The sequence below is a fragment of the Rhinolophus sinicus genome, linkage group LG03, assembly GCF_036562045.2.
Source record: "Rhinolophus sinicus isolate RSC01 linkage group LG03, ASM3656204v1, whole genome shotgun sequence".
Taxonomy (NCBI): Eukaryota; Metazoa; Chordata; class Mammalia; order Chiroptera; family Rhinolophidae; genus Rhinolophus; species Rhinolophus sinicus.
Window position 1 is genome coordinate 61,411,769 of NC_133753.1, and position 23,975 is coordinate 61,435,743.

Sequence of the window (23,975 nt, forward strand, 5' to 3'; positions counted from 1 at the left end):
GCATTCTAATATTTTTTAAATCGAAATAAGATAACCAGAATAAATTTTGCATTGACATCACTGAACCTAAAAAGTATATATATATATAATAGAATGTTAAAGCCAAAAGAGCATCTGAGAGAAAGAGAGATTGAGACTTCTTATGAAGTATGTTTCAATGACAATTACTCCATAACAACTGTACACTCAGAATTTGTGGACAAATGTTACAAGCTGGGAAAAAAGTCCAGCCCAAATGTCAAAACACAGTACCAAAATGATTCTGAAGTTCCTAAAGACACATTTTGAGGAAGAAAGAGAAGAATTCTGTCCCAAAGGGGAGCATTTAAAATTATGCACATCTTTGGTAATATTTTATAGAAAATAAATGCCCAGATATAAGGACAATTTAACTTAATATTTCTTCTTCAATTTGTTTTTTATAACAGACATATTAATTTCATTTTGAACATGATATGCCAAATACCCTGAACTTCCAGGAATGAAGTCATGTAGCTCTCCGAGGAATTTCTTCATGGCATCAATTGATATGTAACCTACAAAATAAAAAATATGTATGTATTTGAAATCTTATTATACTGTTTTTCAGTGTCTTTGATTTATTAAAGATTTCTAAAGAATGTTTATAGAAAAAATGTAAAAAGAAGAAATAATCCCAGTGAGAAGATTCTCCATGAAACTTGATAATTATCAGGGAACATCCTTCTTACCCCTTATCTGCTCCCTCCAACCTTCTACCTCCTTTTGAAACACCAATACTTTATTAACTCCTTTGACTGTTGAGAGTGTGATGATGAGGTTGGGGATGGAACATGAAAGTACCTAGACCAAAATAACTGGGAAGTGTATCTGGCTTAGAGTATAATCACTTAGAACTATCTATCCAACTAGCTAGTAATGTTCCCTAGTAGAGCAGGCAACACTTCCCTGCACTGCTAACACTGGGATAACATTCTTTAATAAAAAAAAGTTAATGGGAAAATTGATTTATTGCTTAGTCAACAAAGGCTATCGGTATGAGTAATTTTGATGTCATAAATAATCTGAAAGAGATATGAGTGTCAAAAAGAACACCTAGAATGGGGAGAGCTTAAGGACTTAATGACTGTAAGCAATATTACTTCGATAACAATTGTTTATCTGAGTGATTATATTTTATGTGTAATATAAGTGTTTGTAGTTTATACTAAAATTGAAACCTAATTTAGAAGTAAATACTGTATAAAAAAAAATTCTGGTAGAGCTCAAGGATGATTGAATTTAGAACACCACCACCATCAACAGGTTATCCATGCATATAGTTTAATTGTTTCTGATAATAGATAATAAATTCACAGTTAATAATTAACTATGGATCTAATCATATAAAATTGATTAATATCTTTAAAGATATTTTAATCACAATCATTTACTTCAGAAAATCTCTTGAAGAACTATTACTATACAGTTCATGATATTTGCCTAATGGCTATGTTTCTGTGTAAAATAAACTAGTGAAGAAAATAGTAATGTCTAGTTAATTGCACAATACGCTGTGTGAAATTTCTAAAGATATATGTGAGGATAGGAATTTAAAAAATAATTACTACAATAATAAAATATTTCTGTAAGTATAAGGAGGATAGGACATTATGCATCAGAAATGGATTATTGCTACAGTTTTTAACTAGTTAGGACTTTAGGCTAAAGTTAACAGATACCCAATTTAAACAAGTTTAAACAAAAAGGGTTTACTGGAAGGACACTGGCACATCAACCAAGCTATGAGGAAGGCAAACATATTGCTGGGCCTCAGAAATAACTAGAACCATCCTAGAGAGTTTTCTCTTCAAGTCAAGCATCTTGTTATTTAAATAAACTTCTTGTTTAAAATGAAAGAAAGCAAGAAAGCAAGAAAGCGAGAAAGCGAGAAAGCGAGAAAGCGAGAAAGCGAGAAAGAGAGAGAGAGAGAGAGAGAGAGAGAGAGAGAGAGAGAGAGAGAGAGAGAGAGAAAGAAAGAAAGAAAGAAAGAAAGAAAGAAAGAAAGAAAGAAAGAAAGAAAGAAAGAAAGAAAGAAGAAAAAGAAACAACTAGAACCAACTCTCATGGTTATCTCACTGGTCTCCAGTTTTTCTCTGTATGTCATTTTGTTTTCCTTTCTTGAGGTAATTTGGCTTTCCTTACATGGTAGAAAACATGGCTGCTGATAGTGTCCAAGTTTCATATCTTGGAGCTATGGTCACCTGAATAAGAATGACTTGACTTGCTGCGTTTCATGTCTAAAAATTCAGAGAAAGAGCTGTGATTGGCCCAGCTCTTGGGGTTGCGGAGCAAGCTCGTGTTTTAGAAAATGACTGTTCCTGTGTAATACACATGAACTGGGAGAAAGAAAAGAGGGTTCCTAGGAGAGGCATTCTTGGTGGACAATTCCATATGTACTGTGGTAAGCAGTCTCCCAGATGGCCCAGAATGAGCCTTGTCTCTCTGTATTCACAAATTTGAGTAGTCTCTTTCCACTTTGTGCTTCGGCTGGTCTATATGAGTAGCAGCACATGACAAAACTGATGGTATGTCACCTTTGAAAGTAGTGTGGATAAAGAAAGGGGTTCTATGAAAAGTGACCTCACAGGGTGATTCGATCATAAATTCCTAAATGGGCAGGTCTTGGTGGGTAGTCATGCCCTGGGCATATAACTTCTTTACTAAAAGGTTTATCTCTTTGCCTTAAGCAAGTCCTACCCCTTGTTTCTATGCATCTAGGTTAATTACTTTTGAAATGCCCCTTTTCCAGACCCTTCCTTCTAACATGCACATGCCCCCACCTTCAGACTTCTCCTTCGAAAGAGAGCACATAATCTTAACTAGTTTGTAGTATAATCCTGCCCTTGCTTTCTCCCACCCTCCTGTAGTCTTCCTTATGTCCCCTCTTTTAATTTCAAATGCATAAAAGAAGCTACAGAACTGTTATTCTTGGGAGCATTTGAGATCTTGTTCCCCAGCATATGTCATCAGTTTGGCTCAAATAAACTCTTATAAAAATTCTCTGCATATTTGGACGTTTCTAATGTTGACAGTAGTATATAAAAAAGACACTGGCAAGGACAACCAACTCTGGGTGGTAAACACACAATGTGAGACATAGATAATGTATTACAGAATTGTACACCTGAAATCTATGTAACTTTACTAACAATTGTCACCCAAAAAACTTTAATTAAAAAAAAAAAGACACTGGCTTCTGTCTTGGGCACATTCTTTCTCTCTCTTGGATTTTTCACTCTGATGAAAGCAAGCTACCCTGCTGTGAACAGCCCTTATAGATAGGCTCACCAGGTGAGGAGTTGAAGTTTTTGGCCAAGGACCAGCAAGGGCCCAAGGCCTGCCAACAACCACATGAGCTAGCTCTAAAACGGATTTTCCAGTTCCTGTTGTGCCTTGAAATAACTGCAGCCTGGCTGACAACTTGACAACAACCTTATGAGAGACTTTGAGACAGAAGTATCCAACTCAGATGCTCTTGGATTCCCAGCCCTCAGAAACTATGAAATAATAAATGTTCACTGTTTTAAGCCACTAAGTTTTGGAGCAATTTGTTACATAGCAATAGATAACTAATACAGTATCTATTCATAGGTTCCCAAAATTTAATTATCAGAACTTTTTAATTTGGAAATATTTGCCTGGAAGAAATTTATAATTAGTAGTACATTTTTTTCTTTCATTAATCACACATGTAGCTCTCAATCAGAACTTATGTGTGATATAACCAGTGCTATCAAACTACAAGAATTTAATTCTGGTCAAAAGCAAAAACCAAACAAACAAAAAACAGACCCCGCCCCCCACCAAAAAAAAAAAAAATCCCTTAATATTTTAAGGGACATTTGGCAATGCCTGGAAATATTTTTGGTTGTCACAACTTGGGGGTTAGGGGGGTGCTGGGTGCAATGGTTACTGGCATCTAGTGGGCAGAGGCCAAATTTGCCCTTTCCAACAAAGAATTATCTGGCTTAAAATGCCAAGAGTTGCAGCACTGAGAAACCTATGGTGTAGGGTATAGCTCCAACTTGTATTTTCTACAACCAAACATCTAATTAATTCTATTTTAAGAGATTAAACATTCATTGAGTTGAACCCAACCCATTTTGTGGGAGAGACAGTCAAGTTATAATCACAAAAGTTGGTGCCACAGCCTAAATTAGAACTCTCACTCATTACATTTTAAATTAACACAAGCTGATTTTCCCAGTAAGAAGTTATTCCTGGGGCAGCTGGTTAGCTCAGTTGGTTATAGCATGATGCTCGTAACACTAGGGTTGTCGGTTCGATCCCCGCATGGGCCAGTGTGAGCTGTGCCCTCCACAACTAGATTGAAATGGGTACTTGACTTGGAGCTGATGGGTGCTGGAAAAACACACTTCAAATAAAAACTAAAAAAAGAAGTTATTTTTTCCTGTACAAGCAGATGGGAATGATAACAAAAGAGAAGTACTTGTTACTTCACATCAAAAATTTTAAAGACAAATTAATTATCTCTAAAAATTGAAGATTTTTTCCAAGAAAGTATTATTTTAAAATTTAATGTAGCAATAAAAAGAGAGAAAATAATTATTCAATTGAGCAAATAAAAATATCAGAAAATTTTATTTCAGTTCTACTAATAAAATCAACAAAAGATTACCACAGGTTAAAATCGTACTTTAAAAATACTGACTAATGATTATTTTTATAGCTCTTTTTTAGTTTGTTTTTATATAATACTCTCATGTCTTTTTTAACAGACAGCAGTGAAACATAGAGCAGCATTATGTGTATGGGAAAAAAGGGTTCTATGGAAAGTAATCTCCCAGGGTGATCTGATCATAAAACTCCTGGTGGGTCATCATGCCCCAGGCATATAACTTCTTAGTTAAAAGGTTTAGCTTTTCCCTTAAACAGCCCTGTCCTTTGTTTTGTGCATCTAGATTAACATATCTTTGAATTAAACTGTAACCACCCTCAAGAGAGTACAAAATCTTAACTACCCTGTAATCCAAACTCATGTGATCACCCCCAAGAGAGCACATAATCTTAAATATCCTGTAACCACATCCCATTACTTCATTCCACTTCATGTAATCTTCTTTAGTTCCCTTCTTAATCTCAGACGCATAAAATAACTGCAAACTGTTGTTCTCCCAAGCATTTATCTCAGTCTGTTGAGATCTTCCTTCCAGGTGTATCCCTTTGTTTGGCTCAAATAAGTTCTTATAAAAATTATCTACAGATTAGGACATTTCTTATGTCAACAATTATTACATGTCCAAATCTAAGTATTTGTCTTTATTATATGGCTCATTTTAACATTTATTATTGATCTTCTTAATATGTTATCATATATTTAGTAAGTCCAAATGAACACAAGACGTTTAGTACCTGGTGATGGAGTTGCCTCAAGCAAAATCAATACCAGTAATAAACCACAACATGATTTAAGGAACCTATATTTTATCTGAATGTTTAGGCTTAGAGATAAATATGGGCAACAATCAGCTGCTCCCAATCTTAGAACTTAAGTACTTCTACTTAGTTAATTGTCTTTTGCAGTCCACAAATGCTTCTAAGAGTCCCAGGACTGACTCACTTTACTATCATAGCTGGGAAACAGTTTTCTTTGATGTCTCCAAGACATCAAAGTGCTTTTGTAAAGGCTATTTTATATTACTCAAATGAACAAATAAAACAAATAATAAAACAAATGGTTGCCAAAATGGATAGAATAGTAATATGACAGAAGACATCTAGGAATTTGTGGAGATAGCTTTGACACTGCCAAATAAAGAGCAAATAATAAATACACAAATAGTTTTTCTAATGAAATTTCAAAAACCTATACTTTTTAAACTGCTGTGTTTTGAAAACAAATTTTTGTTTAAAACTCTTAAAAAAAAATTTTGTTTTTCTTTACTCTCAAATTTTTAAAATTATCAATGACCTTACTGAATACTACCCAGACCAAGTATCCAAATATCCATCTCACTTAGCACTATCCAAATCCCAGTGGCCAGTGTTCAATTGGTTCCCTTGGTTCCACCCTCTCAAGGTCAACCTCAGTTATCTATCTTCTCTTTCTGTTGGGCACTAGGAAACCCAAATATGGAGTCCAAGGGTGATCCATGGATCACCTGGGTGATCTATGAATGGGTTTCTGGGCATGTATGAGCCCCTTGAAATTATATGTAAAGTTGGTGCATTCTGTTTGCTAGGGAAAGGGGCCTATGTTTCATCAGATTCTCAAAGGAAACTATGATTAGAATCGTCCATATAATTTATCTTCCAAATTGGGACACTTGAGAGTAAAAGCTAATACCAGGACAACAGACATAGACTGGGACTGTCTTGTATAAACTGGAACGTGTGTTCACCTTCCCCACAGACTAGTGTTTTAACAGAGAAAATATGGGACTATCTTTGGGCCAATTCTGCAGATTAATTTATTTGATGCACAAATGACACATCCTCTATTAGCACCTATAATAGTATAATAGAGGGGTCTCTACTTATTAGGCTACAGTTTTATGGTACAAAATAGTCCCTTGTTTCTTCTCTACTTGGGTTTACTCCAAATTTTTTTTTTTTAATTACCTGTTACCATGTTGTTCACTGGGTAATTCTGAAGAGGGAAGTACATCTGCTTTTCCGTAACTGGAGTCCTTATGAAATGCTTTTCTGTTCTGTGAAGTGAAACATACACAAGTTATGTTTATATTTGTTTTCTTGACTTGTTTTACAAATAAGAAATCTTTCCAGGCAATATATATAATAATCTAATTGCTCTTTGATCAGACTTCAGTCTTAATTGGGTAAAAATGTTAAATGTGAACTTCTTTTGTGCTTCTAATACAAGAGATTTTTGGTTCTCTTAGTCACGTAACAAAGTAAATATTTATTTGTTTGTTTTATAATTAAAGTTTATTGGGGTGACAATTGTTAGTCAAGTTATATAGATTTCAGGTGTACAATTCTGTAATACATCTATATATCACATTGTGTGTTCACCACCCAGAGTCAGTTCTCTTTTAATTACCATATGTTTGATCCCCTTTACCCCCATCTACCCCCAACCCCCTTCATCTTTTGGTAACCACTAAACTATTGTCTGTGTCTATAAGTTTTTGTTTCTTCATTTGTTTGTCTTGTTCTTTTGTTGCTTTCAGTTTTATATACCACATATCAGTGAAATCATATGGTTCTCTACTTTTTCTGTCTGACTTACTTCGCTCAGCATAATAATCTCATGATCTATCCATGTTGTCGCAAATGGTACTATTTCATCTTTCCTTATGGCTGAATAGTATTCCATTGTGTATATATACCACAACCTCTTTATCCATTCATCTATTGAAGGACACTTTAGTTATTTCCATGTCTTGGCCACCGTAAATAAAGCTGCAATGAACATTGGAGTACATATGTCTTTATGGATAAATGTTTTCAGATTTTTTGGGTAGGTACCCAGGAGACGGATTGCTGGGTCACATGGTAACTCTGTTCTTAATTTTTTTAAGGAAACTCTAATGGGATATCTTTTTTTCATCGACATTTTACTATGAAAAATGTAAACATATAGCAAAGTTGAAAGGATTTTAGAGTAGAATAATTTTACAGGGAAATCTACTCATACCACCTAGATTTCACTATTTTTTTTTTTAGTTTCATGTGTATAAAACACTGTAATAGACATTTATCATTTATACCCATCACAAAGTGATAACCCACCTCCCCGAGTCTACTATCCCTCTGACATCGCATATAGTGGTTACATTTCCACTGTCTCTATTCCTTATGCTGTACTCCACTTCTTATGGAGACATATATATATATATGTATATATATACACACATATATATACATAGACATATATATGTATATATGTATATATATACACATATATACACATATACATAGATAGATATAGATATAGATATAGATATAGATATAGATATACCATGTTTCCCTAAAAACAAGATTTCTTGAGTTATATAGAGGACTGGGTCTTTTTTCTCAATATTCCTGAATGTATTATAATTCAATAATACTTTAGAATTGGATAAAATACATATGTGCATATATAATGTTAAATATACCAAAAGAAAAGCATGTGGGCTCTGTTTTAAATAATTAGCATTTTTTGTTATCCAGTGTTCAAATAATTGGAACTCTATACTAGTACTTCCATATTTTAAAATAAAAAAGAAAATGATGTCTGGGAAAATCATGAGTTACACTAAGATTCTGAAGTGACTTCTGAGTTAAAAAGAAAAAAGTTATATTATTCTGAGTGTGGCTGTATAGTACAATTGATTATATTCTAATTTTTAAAGAGCTTAGCAGTTTTCAACTAAAATATCTTATTTTCTAACAGTACATATTTACTATATTTAGACTTCATATGACCAATAGATAATACAATTGTATGAAAATAAAAACTTCAAGAATAAAAAATTGGGGTCATCCTTAAATTTATTATTTTCCTAAAAATCTAAAATTACACTGAGTGATAATACAGGCTTTATTTTCAATTTGTTTAAAAATTAAATTTAATCTAAACTCTTCTTAAAAAAGCTATAGCTCAGTTAGAATGAAGTCCTACAAATAAAGCAAAATAGTGTTTCCCAAAAAGTCAAGGACTAAATAAGGATACCCATATCATTATTGTTATTTATCATGGCTCTAAAATTTCTGGCCAAGTAGTAAGAGATGGGAGAGGGGAGAGAAAGAAAAATAAGAAATATCTAGTGACAAGGAAGAAGCAAAACTTTTGATATTAACAAATTATATGATTCTGTACCCTGAAAATCCAAGAGAATCACTGAAATATTCTTAGAATCTTAAAGATTCCAAGTGGGTAGATATAAGACAAATACTCCCAAATCAATAATTTTCCTGTATAACAGCAATAATTAATAAAAAATAAAATGAAAGAAATCTACAATTGCAACAAAATTCATAAAAATCTAGGAAAAAACCATGACAAGAAATTTATGATCTCATATGAAGAAAAATAGTAAACTTTACTGAGATAAATAAAACTAAAGGAAAACCAAAAGCATTCTCCTGGCTAGGAATATTGAAAATTATAAAGACAACAATTCTTCTCAAATTGAAGTTTAACACAATTCTCAATATCCCAAAGGGATTTTAGAGCTTAAGAAAAAAAATAATTCTAAAGTTCACCTGAACAACATGTTAAAACATCTAATGGGGGCAAGACTAAATTTAGAATATAATAATAATAACAACAATAATAACCCTAGGAATATGAAAATGTTCATTAAGGGCCACAAAAGAAAACTTGAACAAATGGGGGAAAAAATACCATTTTGTCAGATAGGATGATTTGTCATTACAGATAGTCACACTAAGTAAATCTATAATTTTTTGTAATGTCACTAAAAATAACAACAGGAATATTTTTTGTTAATATTAACAAGCTGGTTGTAAAATTCATATGGAAAAATAAACCAGAAAGAATAGCTAAGAAAACTTGAAAAAGAGTAAGAAGGAACTAATTCTAGATATTAAATCATATTATAAATAACTAAAACACAGTGGCACTGTTGCATGACAAATGAATGTAATACAGTGTATTATTATGTGAGAAAAGGAGAAATTAAAAAATATTTATATAAATTTGCTTAGTACATGCATATATAAAAAATGATAATATTGGCTGCATCTGGAAGGAAACAGGCTTGTTAGGGGCCATTATATTTTCTTGGATTTTGAAGCACGTTAATATATTAACTATTAAAAAATAATTAAAATTTGAAAATAGAAAAATAATTAGTAGGAATGAAGAACGAAAAGGAGAATAATGAGTTTGGGACTTGCATTGTCAAGTACTAAAATACATAAATAAAGTAACCTAACTTAAAAGAATATTATATTGATATAAAAATAGATCCACAGATTAATGGAATGAAAAAGTCTAAAAATAGATCTCTATACACATAAAAACAGCATATGACAAAGGGAAATCACACATCAGTTGAAATATATTTATTTTTCAAAAAACTGGTGGAAATTTCTTATTTGCAAAACAAAAATAAATTTAGATCTTCCTAGCACCATAAACCAAAATAAATACCTGCAGAATTAAAAACCTATTTGATCTCTGAATGGGAAAGGACTTATCTGAAGGTAAAAGCAATAGAAGAAATTATAAAGGAAAAGTGATTAATGATGTAAAAATTTAAAACTTGTATCTCTGAAGAAGTATAAGGCAGAAAACAAACTGAGGATACAATGTGACAAATTGGCAAAAGGGTAATATAGCTATTATATAAAGATGTCAGACAAGTTGGTAAGGAAAATAATAAGGCCCCAATCGAAAATGGAGAAAGGACAGAAACAAATAAGCCACAGAAAAGGAAATGTAAAATGTTAATAAACAAATTCAAAACAGTTCAAACCTATTAGTAATAAAAAAAATGCAAATTAAAACAAGATGCCATTTTTCATCTATTAAATTAGCACATGACTTCTTATTAACACTCAATATACTGAAGAGGATGTGGTGAGACCAACACTGGTTGTAGTTTAAATTTGTACTTTTGTGGGAAGCAACTAACAGTAGATGTCATGGCCTTTGAAAATATTCATATCTCTTTATACCATAAATTACACATCTAGGAATTTACATTAAGAAAATTATCTAAAAAGTAGAGAAAGATTTATTTTTAAAAAGATGTTCTTGAAGGTGCAATAAGAGTAACAAATTGTAAATAATTTAAAACATTATTTTAAAAAAGGATGGTGGTTAAACAAGATGAAATAAATGCCTTATACAGCCATTACAAATCATAATATCAAATAAGGCTTTTCAAAATGGGGAACTGCTCGTAGAACACTAAGTGTAAAATAAGAGACAGACTATATAGGCAGGCTGGCCTCAATTCTTTTTAATGTGTGTGTTTTTATAAAACTAGAAAGAAATGTATTAATGTTGATGATGGTTATCTCTGAGTGGTGGGGTTGCTTATAGTAAGTTAAATTTTCTTTATTCTTTTTTTGTATTTTCTATTTTGACAAATTATATAAATTACATTCATAATAAAATACTATAATTAAAAACAAGAGAAAAAGCATGCAATTTTCTGAAGATTTTGGGAACAAATTAGAAAGAAAACAGCATAGTGATTAAGAGTTTGGACTCTGGACCAGGTAGCCTTGGTTTCAAATTTAGCTTCACTACTTAAGTAATACTGGGTGAATTATTTAGCAATCTGAACTTGTTTCTTCAATTGTAAAATGGGACTAATAGTATTTATCTATAAGGTTGTGAGAATCAAATGAATTATTGTGAACTGCTGTCCTCTGGTGGTTCCACAAAGAAAAGGCTCTAGGTAGACACGTACTAAATGTGTCTATTCATATGCTTTGTCTATTTTTCTTGTTATTGGATTGGACATATTTTCTCCAGATTTGGAAGTCTTCTTTGTGTATTAAGGAAACTAACCTTTGTCAAATGTTTTTCCCAGTGTATATTTTTCTTTTGACTTGGTTTATGGTATTTCTATTGTCATGCACAAGTCTAAAATATTTTTGGTAGTCATATTTATCAATATTTTCCTTTATGGCTTCTGTGTTTTGCAGGACAACCATTTGTCAAAGAACTTATGTAGCCGATATTTTTCCTAGTCAAGTGAATCACTAGACGTCACTTTTTATTTTCTATTTCCCAACCTTCTCTTACAAGGTCACTTAGGGTAACTATTCTCTCCTCTATCTATCTTTTGAGAATATCTTCATGGTCTCATCACTTCTATTTTCATTTTTTTCTTCTCCTTATCAGTTTCTTATCTCAAAAAGCATAACAAGTAAGTTCAAAGTTAAGTAGTAGAATATCTAGAAGTCACAGGATCATGAAGCAATGATTTACTAAACTTAATATAATTAAATATGCAACTTTGTATTAAATCAGATAACTTACATCAAATTATAACAAACCAAAATAGTAGGTACAAAATGTATGAGAAAAAATTATGAGAGGAAAAAGTTCAAATTGAAACAAAACATATAAATTAAACCCATTAATTTTTATATTGAAGAAAGACAACTACTATTTAGTCATTTTTATTTTAGCAGTTAATACCAGAGTGTCACAAAATCAATGCTCCCTCTGAATATTTTAAAACCACTGAATTGGAAAATATGAAATTAGGATTTGATAATAAGTCAGCCTCCAACAAAGGGGCCTCTCATAGATTGGCCCTAACATAATGGTAAGTCCATGTTTGTCTTTTTAAATGTAGTTTCTTAAACCAAAGTAACACATTACAAACAATTTGGGAAGGAGAGGGGGAAATCACTCAGAACTTCCAATTCTAATAAAATTACTGCTAATATTTAGTGTATTTCCTTATTATTTAAAAATATATTTTAAAAATAATGTAATAGTCATCATAATATACACAAAATTCTTGTTTCTTTTGTGCAGCTTTAGTTTAACATAGTGGTTAAATACATGGTCTCTGGAATTAGACTGAACCAGTTCAAATCCTGCTTCTCCCCACTTACTAGAAGATTTTGAGCAAATTACTTTATCTAATCCTAGATCTCTTTTTCTGTAAAATGGCAATGGTGATAATAATATCAATCTCATAAGGAAACTGTGAAAATTAAATGAGATTAACATATAGTCCGTGCTCAAAGATGTCTATGTTGAATTGAATATCATGAAGTATATGAATTCAATACCTTTTGGATAATTCTTTTTTGTGATCTGTTGCTAGTTCACTGCTTTCCCTAAGGGCCTTTATTTCGTTTGGTATTACTTCATCATGCTGTGGATAGCAAAAGAAATCACACTTAAAAAACAATCAGCACACTAGTGATCCAATCATTTATTGTTTCTTTTAAAGAAAAAAGTTAATTGGTAATATATATCAAGTGTCATAAAAATATTTATACACTTAGGTACATTCAACCTAGTTTGGTAGGAAAAACAAAATTTTGAACACCATATTTTTTAGAGATACATAAAGAACAGAATTTTTAAAATATCAGCTGTGATTGTATTAGATAGTAAAACTTTGATTGATTTTATTCTTTTCAATTTTTGAAATTTTCCCTAATGTGGTCATAACACTTTTTAGTTTTTTGGTTTTTGTGGGGTTTTTTTAAAGTTTATTGGGGTGACAATTGTTAGTCACTTTTTAGTTTTAAAAAATAAGGAAACAAAAAAGTGTTATTAATTTAAATTTTCTTAAAATTCTTGAATTGAAAATTCCTAGACTGCCTGTGAACTACAAATCAAAAACACAAAGTAAGCTGAACAAATTAGGTTTCCTCTTCAAAATTAAAGTGACATATTTAGCTATGGAGTTACAAAAGAACTAAATGTATACTAAGCTTTTCCAAAATATTATGCGAAAGTGACTCAGATATTACCACATGGTATATTAATACGTGTAAGTCATTAGGAAATTTCTATATTTGGGTCACAAATCCACTCGAAACAATAATAATGTTCCCCCAAATTACTTTCCAGATTTACCCTTGTTGTTACTGTTCAGTGAAGTACCTTCTACTTACATATAAAATGGTTACATCATAATTTAATATTCAATATCAATCAATATTTTGAAAGAATTAACAAAATCCTTTATCATATAATAATACAATTTCTAGAGTCAATAGTCTGTAGTCAATAGTCAATAGTAGAACAGGCATGTTCTACTAATTTTTTTGGTAGAAAAAAATCATTAGATTGGGTTGGAACTGAGAAAATGTGGTTCCACTTTGCTAATATCTGGCTATGTAAACTAAGATAGATCTTTACTTTACCTCACTTTTCTCATTTCTAAAACTGAATGATTAAATTAATGATCTTTAAGGAAATTTTTAGCTGTAAAGTTCTGGTATACTCAATATTTACTGTCAAGTAATAACCAGTCTATCACAATTCATGTCCCTGGAAGTACTGTGGTAAGTCAAGGATTAGATATTTTGGTCCTTTGTACAATATAGACAAAGATACTAAAAGAACTATTATTTTCAGATGATGACACTTGGGGAAGAAAAAGCAAAGTAATAAAAGGAGTAAAAAATGTGTAAGTTAAGAAAAAAACAAAAAAAAATGTATAAGTGAATTGCTTGGCTTTAAATATAAAGATTTCCTTCCTAACTTTTTTTTTGAAAAATTTCAAACTTACTAAAAATTAGAGAATAATACAATAAGTACTATATACTTTTCACTTGCATTCAGAAAGTGTTAACATTTTTACCACCCTGCATGCCTTCTATCAGTTTTTATTTTTGCTTGACCATTTGAAAATATTTGCAGATATTATGACATTTTACTCCTTACTCTGTAGCATGTATTTTCTAAAAAAATTATTTTATCTTTATAATACCACTATTACAATGAAAAAAATAACATTAATTCAATATCACCTAATATACAGTCCACATTTTTATAATAAGTAATCTGTGGGGTGATCATCTAAGATCATGGGTTTAACATCCATTAATGACCCTTGTCTAAATCAATTATTTTAGTGGGGGTGGTAAAATGGGGATTTTCTATTCTATTATTCTTTCTATATTTATTAGCTGCTATTCTGAAACGAAAGTTTCTCTTAGCCTACTTTTTCCTTCCTGCCTGCCTTCTATCCTTCCTTCCTTTGTTTCTTCTATTTTTCTTTCTTTTTGTTTTTAAACTATTACTATGGAATCATGGGTTCTTTTGAATTTAAAGTTTTATAATCCATTACCATCATTATTCTTTTTGATGTTCAGATTACCCCCAATTTGGTTATTTCATAAAGATTCTGAAGTAAGTCAAAAGCATAGACAAATTTGAGGCAGGATGGCAAATTTGAGGCAGGATGGCAAAAGTCAATTTTCACTATTATACACATTTATTGAGGTGTGTTATTCAAAGCATTTAACAAATGGCACAATCAGCAATTAATCAATCAGAATCTACACTGGCAGTAAAGAATTGGTATATACTGTGCACCTATTACTCCCTTAATATAATTGACAGAAGCAGATTTTCAAGTTTTTTATGTGAATAATTTTATTCCTACCAAAAAATCTCAATGTTACTAATGTGCTACCGTGTTTCCCGCGAAAATAAGACCTAGCTGGATCATCAGCTCTAATGTGTCTTTTGGAGCAAAAATTAATATAAGACCCGGTCTTATTTTACTATAATATAAGACCAGGCCTTATATAATATAATAAGACCTTATATAAGACCGGGTATAATGTAATATAATATAATACCGGGTCTTATACTAATTTTTGCTCCAAAAGATGCATTAGAGCTGATTGTCCAGCTAAGTCTTATTTTCAGGGAAACACGGTAGTATAAAAACAATGTCAAACCAGATACTGTTCAATAAAAGCATGGTGTTTAAATTCCTTAATCTGGATCATCGGTGCTAATATGTCACAAGTAAACATTTTTAAGGTTACATGGCTCTCAAAAATTTTCGAAATTGTAGATTCTAATCAATTACCTTAATTTACTCTTACCTTTTCTATCAGAAAGTGGTCTTGTTCCCAAATAAAACTACCGATTTTTCTTCTTATTTCTATGGTAGGAAAAAGAAACCCAATACTATTTTTTAAAAAGTAACTTTGTAGAATTTTCTGAATTTTACTTGAAGTATGAAATTTCTAGGCGAGCATTATTCCACTTATATCAAAATCAAGAGACTTGTTGAACATGCAGATTCTTACTGAATCAGATAATTGAAGAGAAGCTCAGGAATTTTCATTTCTAACAAACTTTCCAGATAATTATAATGCATTATGAGAATCATTCTTGTAAACTTTTTCTGCTGGAATATGTATCTTCATTAGATGTCAGTGTCTTTAGGCCAAACATTAATAAAAAAGATAATGTCTAGTCAAAATAAAAGCTGTACAATTCCTGAATTTGTAGAATAGAGGTCCTCAAGAATTCAATAATTTATTTTGCTAAAAGAAGAGTGGAAGAGCAACATATGTAGGGGGCATGGTAGTGCAGGAATTCTACAATGCTCAGTATGTCAAAGGACTATGTCATCATCCTAACTCAATGATCTCAAGTTTCCACAGTAGTCCACTCAAGGACAAAAGGTAATATTCTGCTAGACCTATGCTGTCTAGTAGCAACCACTAGGCTAGCTACATGTGGGTACCATATTGAAATGTGTCACTAGTCCAAGTTGAGATGTGCTGTAAATGTAAAATAAGCACTGGATTTCAAAGACTAAGTATCAAAAAACAGAGTAAAATACCTCAATGATTTTTATATTGGTTATATATTGAAATGGTATTTTAGATAGATTAAGTTAAATAAAATACATTCTCAAAATTAATTTTACCTCCTTCTTTGTATTCTTTTTAATATGGCTACTAGAAAATTTAAAATTAGTATGTGGCTCACATTTGCATCTTCGCAATTCTATTAGATAATATTAGTTTAGATGGATAATAATGTATACTTTTTTACTTTAAAAAAGGAGTGTGTTTTTATTCCAAACAGATTTTTTAAAAATTTATATACATTTCAATGTACGATAATAAACTCAAAGACAGAATAGGAATGATAATTTAAAATCAGATCAGATAATCATTCTACAATATAAGTTCCTTGAGGGTGGGTATTCACTGATTGGCACAGTTTTTGAATAAATCAGTTCTCCTATCCAGTCATTTATTTATGTAATCACTTAGAGCAATTTATTGTTATAACTAGGTCTTGCCAGGACAATAACTATGAAAGGAACCCAATCTTTGGGTTTTCTAAAACTCTTCTATAGAAATCTTTAGTTTCAATCCGTCTTTCTAGGGATGGACATATTCACATCAAGATATACATCAAGAATTGGGTAATAATACAAGACCTACAAAAAAGGGATATTTAAAATTAGCCCATATAAGATAGGTAGGATTTGACCAAACAGGATAAGAAAGTATGTTCCAATCAGGGAAAACTAAAAGAACCAATCTCAGAAGCAGATTAATACTTACTTGCCCTTCACAGGGTTGCTAAAATAATTAATGTGAAAGTACTGTCAAAAGTATAAAGAACAATACAAATATATGAGTTTATTATCATAATGAATCTTTAAATATTAGAAAAGTTTCAGAAAAATAATGAAGAGATTCAAAACTAGCAAAGAACATTTATTGAATGCTCACACACCAGACTACTTATATTATCTCACTTCATCCTCAGAACAACTTGGGAGAAGTTGCTAAAGATCACAGAACTAGTAGTAAGTGTTGGATCCTAGACAGTGAACAATGTGAGGGCAACATCTGCATCTTATTCACCACTGAATCCCCAGCACCTGGGTTGAAACCTGCCTCACAGTAGGAGGTCAGTGAATTCGAAAATGAAGGATAAACAAACAAAGCTAGAATATACACCGAAGGCAATGTGATCCCAAGTCCATGCTTTCCCACTTATATTAAATGATACAAAACACAAAAATCTCAGATTGAGAACAAAGATCAGTACAGTTGGGTGATCTAACTGGATTTGGCTGTCTAATAGGGATTGGATGAATGATCTTTGCTCACCTTTTTGCAGGCATGCAGGAGGAAGAATGAAATGACCTAAAGCCACCGAGTTTTTAATTTCAGCTTTAGCTACTGCAGAGAGATAGTAGGCATGAAAAACTGTAGCGTTATCTTCTATGTAATCGAGGCTCTCATATATTCTAGGAAAAAGAAAGGAAATATTTTAGGTTATAAAATGAACAAAAATGTATTCAAACTTTCAAAAAATAGAATAAATGGAAGTAGAGAGAATTAGTATCCGTAGGCAGTCAGGAGAGGGGGCGTGGATGTCACCCGGGGCCGTGATTAGACCTCTGCTTTGTAAACATATTTGGACAGCAGTGTGAAGGGGGCTCTCGGTTGGACCGACTGGAGACAGAGCAACCTCTAGAAAATTACTGAATTAGTCTGGGCAAGAGGTAATTAGGGTGTGTACTAAGATACTGGCAGTGAATACGAAGAATATTTACATGGGTAAGATCCATGGTGTTTGGCCACTGACTGATTAATGGGGGTAGAGGCTGTTATTCAAAAGAAACTACGAAGGTTTTAAGCTTGACCTGGTGTATGTATGAGGGCAATCAGATTTGGCTTAAATGTAATGAATGTGAGGGGCCTTCAAGAAGCCACACGGAGTTGTGGGAGAGACAGCTGGAAAGAACACGACTGGGACTCGGGCAGAGACTCAAGGACCAGGTAGGAGGCCATGCCAGTGTGGCAGAAAGGAGAGGAAAAGTTATCTACTTTAACCCCCACATCTAGGACTGAAAAGTTGTTCGTTTCCAGTCTTTTCCTATCATCCATATTTACTAGTGGACTGCAATTTCCATCTCCAACTCCTGGCTTGTCATGACCCAAGAGGCACTGCAATGTGGCCTTCAGGTACCTCAGTGTGTCTGGATGGGAAGCATCACAGCTGAACAAGAAGTTGGCGGCCCTTGGGTCACAGATCGTCCCCCCTTCGGCCTCTGTGGAAGCAAGAACACAGCGTAAGCCAGGATGTACGCCGAGGCCAACGCACCAGAGCAAGGAGGGGTGCTCCCCTCAACCCCTCACCCACCCTTTCCTCCCAGCTTCCTACCCCAGAACTGCCTCAGGTCCCGGTGGACGCTGCTGCAGAACCAACCCCGCTGCCCTTGAAACATGGCGAGGCCTCCCACAGGAGGATGTGAGGGGAGGGCGTGGCAGAGATCGCTGATTGGTCCTGGTCCAAAGCCCAGTTCGATGATTGGTTCTCAGAGTAACGGGCGGGAAAAGCCTGCGACTGGAGGAAAGAGGATCCCGTCACTACGAGACTCAGCTGAGCAACTCCGGGGATTGTGGAGAGGCCGCTCAGCTTTCACAGACCATGGTGGAGAAGGGTCAGTCATGCTTGTGAGTTCATACCCTACGTATTAACAAAATTATTGTTCCATGTTGTACAGGCATGGGTGCAGGTTCTGTAGCGTCAAGTGTTTTTTTTTTAATTGAAGCATAATTGACTTACGATATATTAGTTTCAGGTGTACCATATAGTGATTGGACACTTATGTACATTACCATGTTATTACCCAATAAGTTGATTTACTTTCTGTCACCATATGAAGTTATTACAGTACTATTGACTATTCTCTGTACTGTTCGTTTTATCCCTGTGACTTATTTTATAACTGGAGGTTTGTACCCCTTAATCCCCTTCACCTATTTTGCCTACCCACTCTCTCCCTCTGGCAACCACCATTTTCTTTTCTGTATCTATGTCTGTTTCTGTTTTGTTTTACTCATTTGTTTTGTTGTTTAGATTCCACATATAAGTGAAATCATACATTATTTGTTTTTCTGTTTCATTTATTTCACTTAGCATAATGTCCTCCAGGACCATGCATGTTGTTGCAAATGGCAAAATTTCATTCTTTTTTTATGGCTAAGTAGTAAAATTCCATTGTATATATACCCCACATCTTCTTTATCCATTCATGAATCAACTGGACAGACACTTAGGTTGCTTCCATATTTTGGATATTGTAAGGAATGCTGCACTGCATATAGGAATGCATATTTCTTTTTAAGTTGATTTTCATTTTCCTTGGATAAATACCCAGAGGCAGAATTGTAGCATTAAGTATTATTTTGAAGCAAAACTCATTTTATCATGTCATCTATAAATGTTTTAATTGGAATTTCTAAAAGATGAGGACTTTTTTAAAAAACATAACCACAATACAATTATCACACTTAAAAATAATAATTATTTAGTACAGTCAAATATCACCAGTGTTCAAATTTCCAGTTTTCTCAAAATTGTTTTTCTTTTACAGTATCTACTCCCCCTCCTTACATCAGTTTTGATAAACTATATTTTTCTGGTCTTGGATCCGTTTAATTTAAAATTCCAAAAATATTGGTATAAAGTTGTTCATAAAAACTTTAATTATATTTTTAAAAGTCTGAAGGCTCTTCAGCAATGCTTCCTTTTTCATTTCTATTAATTATGCCTTTTTATTTCTTAGTCTCACTAGAGGTTTGTCAATTTTATTAACCTTTTCAAAGAACAAACTTATGGCTTCATAGATACTCTCTTGTATTCTTTTCTGTTTTATTAATTTCTGCTCTCATATTATTCTTGGTTTTAAATTGCTGTTCTTTTTCTAATTTATTGAAAGAGATGACTGATTTTCATCCTTTGTTTTTCTAATATGTGCATATAAGTCTATGCATTTTCTTTAAACTGTGTGCCACGGTTTTTGATATGTCATTTTTTAATTCAATTTAAAATATTTCCAGATTTCCAATATGTTATTTGATCCATGGGTGTTTAAAATATTTAAAAATTTCCAAATACATGGGATTATTTCATTATCTTGTTGCTATTGCTTCCTGTTTTTTAAAGTGCATTAAGGTAAAAAAATGTGGCCTGTGTGATTATATCCTTTAAAATTGGCTGAAATTTTCCTTGTGACTGAAGTATATGACCAGTGTTCTGTGTTTGTTTACAAAGAATGTTCTGAAGCTGTTGGATGTTCTGAGGTGTTGGGTGCAGTGTTCTACATATGTTCATTTGGTTAAGTTTGTTAATTATATTGTCTGATTCTTCTATCAATTACTGAAAGAGGCATGCCAAAATCTACTTTGTTTGTGGATTTATTAATTTCTTCTTGTTAATTTTTGCTTTATATATATTGAAATTATGTAATTAGGTGCATGCATAAGCATACTTGTTACTTTCTAGTTGATTGAACTAATAAGCACTTATATATGAAAGGTAAAACTTTAATACATATAAATAAAACACAGGAGAGTATGTCTCTGGCCTCTGAGTAGAGAAGGATTCCTTAAACAGGACACAAGTATTAACCAGTAGGAGAAGATATTTGCAATGCAAATAACCAACAAAGGATTGTTACCCAGAACATATAAATAATCCTATGCATCAATACAAGACAACCCAATAAAAAAATGGGCCAACACCCGAATAGGCATTTCATAGAGGAGAACACTTAAATGGCCAATAAACTTATGAAAAGATGCTCAACCACAGTGGTAATTAGGGAAATGCATACCAAAACTGCAATGAGTTATCATTATTTACCCACCTTACTGGTAAAAATTGAAATGGCAGAGATGTAGATTAAAAAGAACTCCCACTGCTTGTGAAAATGTAAATGGGCGCAATTGCTTTGACCAACAATTCAGCATTCCTTACCTGCTGATATGCATATCCTATGTCCCAGCATTTATTAGATATATACGTAGAGCAAGTCTTGCTCCTGTTTACTGGTACACATATACAGCAGTGTTTATGGCAACATTGTTGTTAAAGCAATAGCAACAACCAAAAAACAAAAACAAAAAACTAGAAACCGTCACTCATGTGTTTGATAAACAGTCATTTATCAACAATAGTTTGGATATTTAAATTATTTTATTTTCATAGTCGGAACACAACATAATTTTGAATTTTGAAAAAGCGGGGAAGACATACAACATAATTCCATTCATTTAAAGTTCAAAAAGCAGGCACGGTAAAATTATACTTACATATGTGGTACAGAAAAAACAAAACAGTACACTTGTTGGAAAAACAGGCATATGAATTATTTTCAAAAAGGAAAAGGCCAGATACAAAATTTCGAATAGTGACTCCCTCAGGGCTGAGAGAGGTGCACAGCATCTTCAAAGGTTTTGATACTGTTTCATTTCCAAAACTAGGTGGTTAATTAATGAGTACTTGTTTTTTTTGTATTATTCTCTAAATTGTACATATATATTCCATACACTCTTCTGTATGTTTCTTAAATTTAATTTTTTAAAATAAGCAAGAAAGTATGTCAATTTAGGAGAGTTTTATCTAAAGTAGCTAACCAAATATTTGGCCTTGAATAAACACCATCTTTACTCATCTGAAAAATGAATTTATCCACAGCATCTCTTTCCTTGGAAATACCTGGTAATCCAGTTTTATTATTTCTTTCCTCTTGTATCTCAGCTGTGTTATACAACTGAGCAATGATATTACCACTATTATTCTAAAAGTCCAGTTAGTCAAAGAAAAGTGCAAGGCATTCTCCTTTCAGAGTCTCACCTCAGTGAATCCCAACACACTGATGGGGCCCTCTTTACCTTCTACTTCATACAAGGATATTTTTATTACTGTCAGCCTCATCTCCTGTAGCCTGAGATAAAACAATGTATAAAATAGCCCCAGTCAGGCTTCTTAGTGAATACCATTCAGGGTCTATTTCTAGCAGGGAAGCCCCATATTGGTGTTTTATAATTCATACTCATTAGAAGGATTCCTGCTTATAATTATAATCTAAGTTCTGAGTAGAGGGATTCTTCAAATTATTCAGCATGGACTAACCGGTTATCTGGGGAAAGTGTGGGGGAAAAAATTTGTGTCATCTAATGTTAAGGTAAATGCTGAAGAGCTGAGGTAGTATGTCAGAAAAGTATTAAAGTGGATCCCTTCAGATAGTGGAAAATATGTGTACATCTGTGGTCTGTCCTTGGTCTCCTGGTGATCTGAATAATTCATTTTTTCTTTTCTTTTTTTTTAAAAACAGCTTTACTAGGGTATAATTTACATCCTGAAAATCTGCCTATATAACTGTACAGTTCACTAATTTCTAGCATAATTATTCATATATAACTATGCAACCATCACCACAAAACATTGATTTTTAAGAAGTATATTCGTTCCTACTTATTTTTCATTATCCAATTTAATCACAACTTTTCCTTATAATTTTCTCTTCCTATTCTGGTGAATATTGACACCCCCCCCCCTTTCTCTGTAATACTTGTCTGTCTCCAAGGACAGACTTTAGATATCAATTATCTAGAACTATACATGTGATTTAAGAGGTAGCAGCTAAGCCCTCTTCTATCCCCCAAACTCTTTGTCATACTACTTTGTTTTTACAACAGTGCCTAAACCCCCACCATTAGAAATATTTACTTATTGAATATGGACTGTATATTAGCCAGTAAGTAGTATCGTGTCGGTGTTAAATTTTCTGAATTTGATAATTTAGACCTGTGATTATGTAAGAGAATATCTTGGTTCTTAGGAGATACTTGCTAAAGTATTTAGGGATAAGAATTATAATGCTTGTGACTTAATCTAAGGTGGTTCAGCAAAATAACATTAATAATAATTACATACACATAAAACCACATGGGGTGGATGTGGGGGAGACTAAGAAAATGTGGGAAAATGTTAATAATCGGTGAATCTAGGTGAAGAGCACATGGGAGTTTATCATACAAATGTGCAATGTTTCTGTAAATTTGAATTTTAAAAACAATTTTTGAAGAAAACATGTTCCTTTAGTTCAATGATTCTCTGCCTTAACAGCACATTAGAATCACCTGAGAATTTTTAGAAACTACAAATACTTGGTCCTATCTGCCAGAGATTTTGCTTTAATTGGTCTTGCATGAGGTCCAAGCATCGGAATTTCGTTTAAATCTTTTTAAGTGAAACTTTTTCTTTTTATGTTTCTTTTATATCCTTCAAAACATCTAGCAAGGTTCCAGGCATAAAACAAGTCCTCATGATATTCTGATTGAAGTGAATTCATAAAAAAAAGAAAAGGTAATTTCTTAAATGTAGCCATAATCATATCATGGCTGTTTACCCAAATCAGCAGCTATAAACGTATAAATATTATATGTGCCAATGATACGTGACTTTTACCTGTAATACTCGTATGTGTGTATCCTTCCCGTTATGACAGAGGGGGCTTTCACCCTGCCTAAGAGCTGCACTAATTGTAGTTTAAGAGGGCCAGTGCTGCAAGTTCTAAATACCTATTCCCCTTCCCTCCAAAAAACCTGTCAGATATAGAGATTGAAGTCCATTTAGATGGGACTATTTTTAGGTATGGTTCATCAAGAATACTGCTGAGATCAGTGATGCTAAGTACTTTAGACTTAGAAGGAACAAGCTGGAGTATGAGTATATTGGA

At 32.7% G+C, this 23,975-nt stretch overlaps 1 protein-coding gene across 1 annotated transcript; it reads right to left on the reverse strand.

Annotated features, from left to right (window-relative positions):
- Positions 1–357: 357 nt before the first annotated feature.
- Positions 358–18,671, reverse strand: TERB2 (telomere repeat binding bouquet formation protein 2). Its single transcript, XM_019725534.2, has 7 exons — positions 18,608–18,671; positions 18,413–18,494; positions 17,548–17,687; positions 15,508–15,566; positions 12,721–12,806; positions 6,604–6,692; positions 358–536 (listed from the first exon to the last, which is right to left on the reverse strand). Exons 1-7 carry the CDS (start codon positions 18,669–18,671, stop codon positions 394–396), a joined length of 663 nt encoding a protein of 220 aa, XP_019581093.2. The 3' UTR covers positions 358–393.
- Between the last annotated feature and the right edge of the window lie 5,304 nt (positions 18,672–23,975).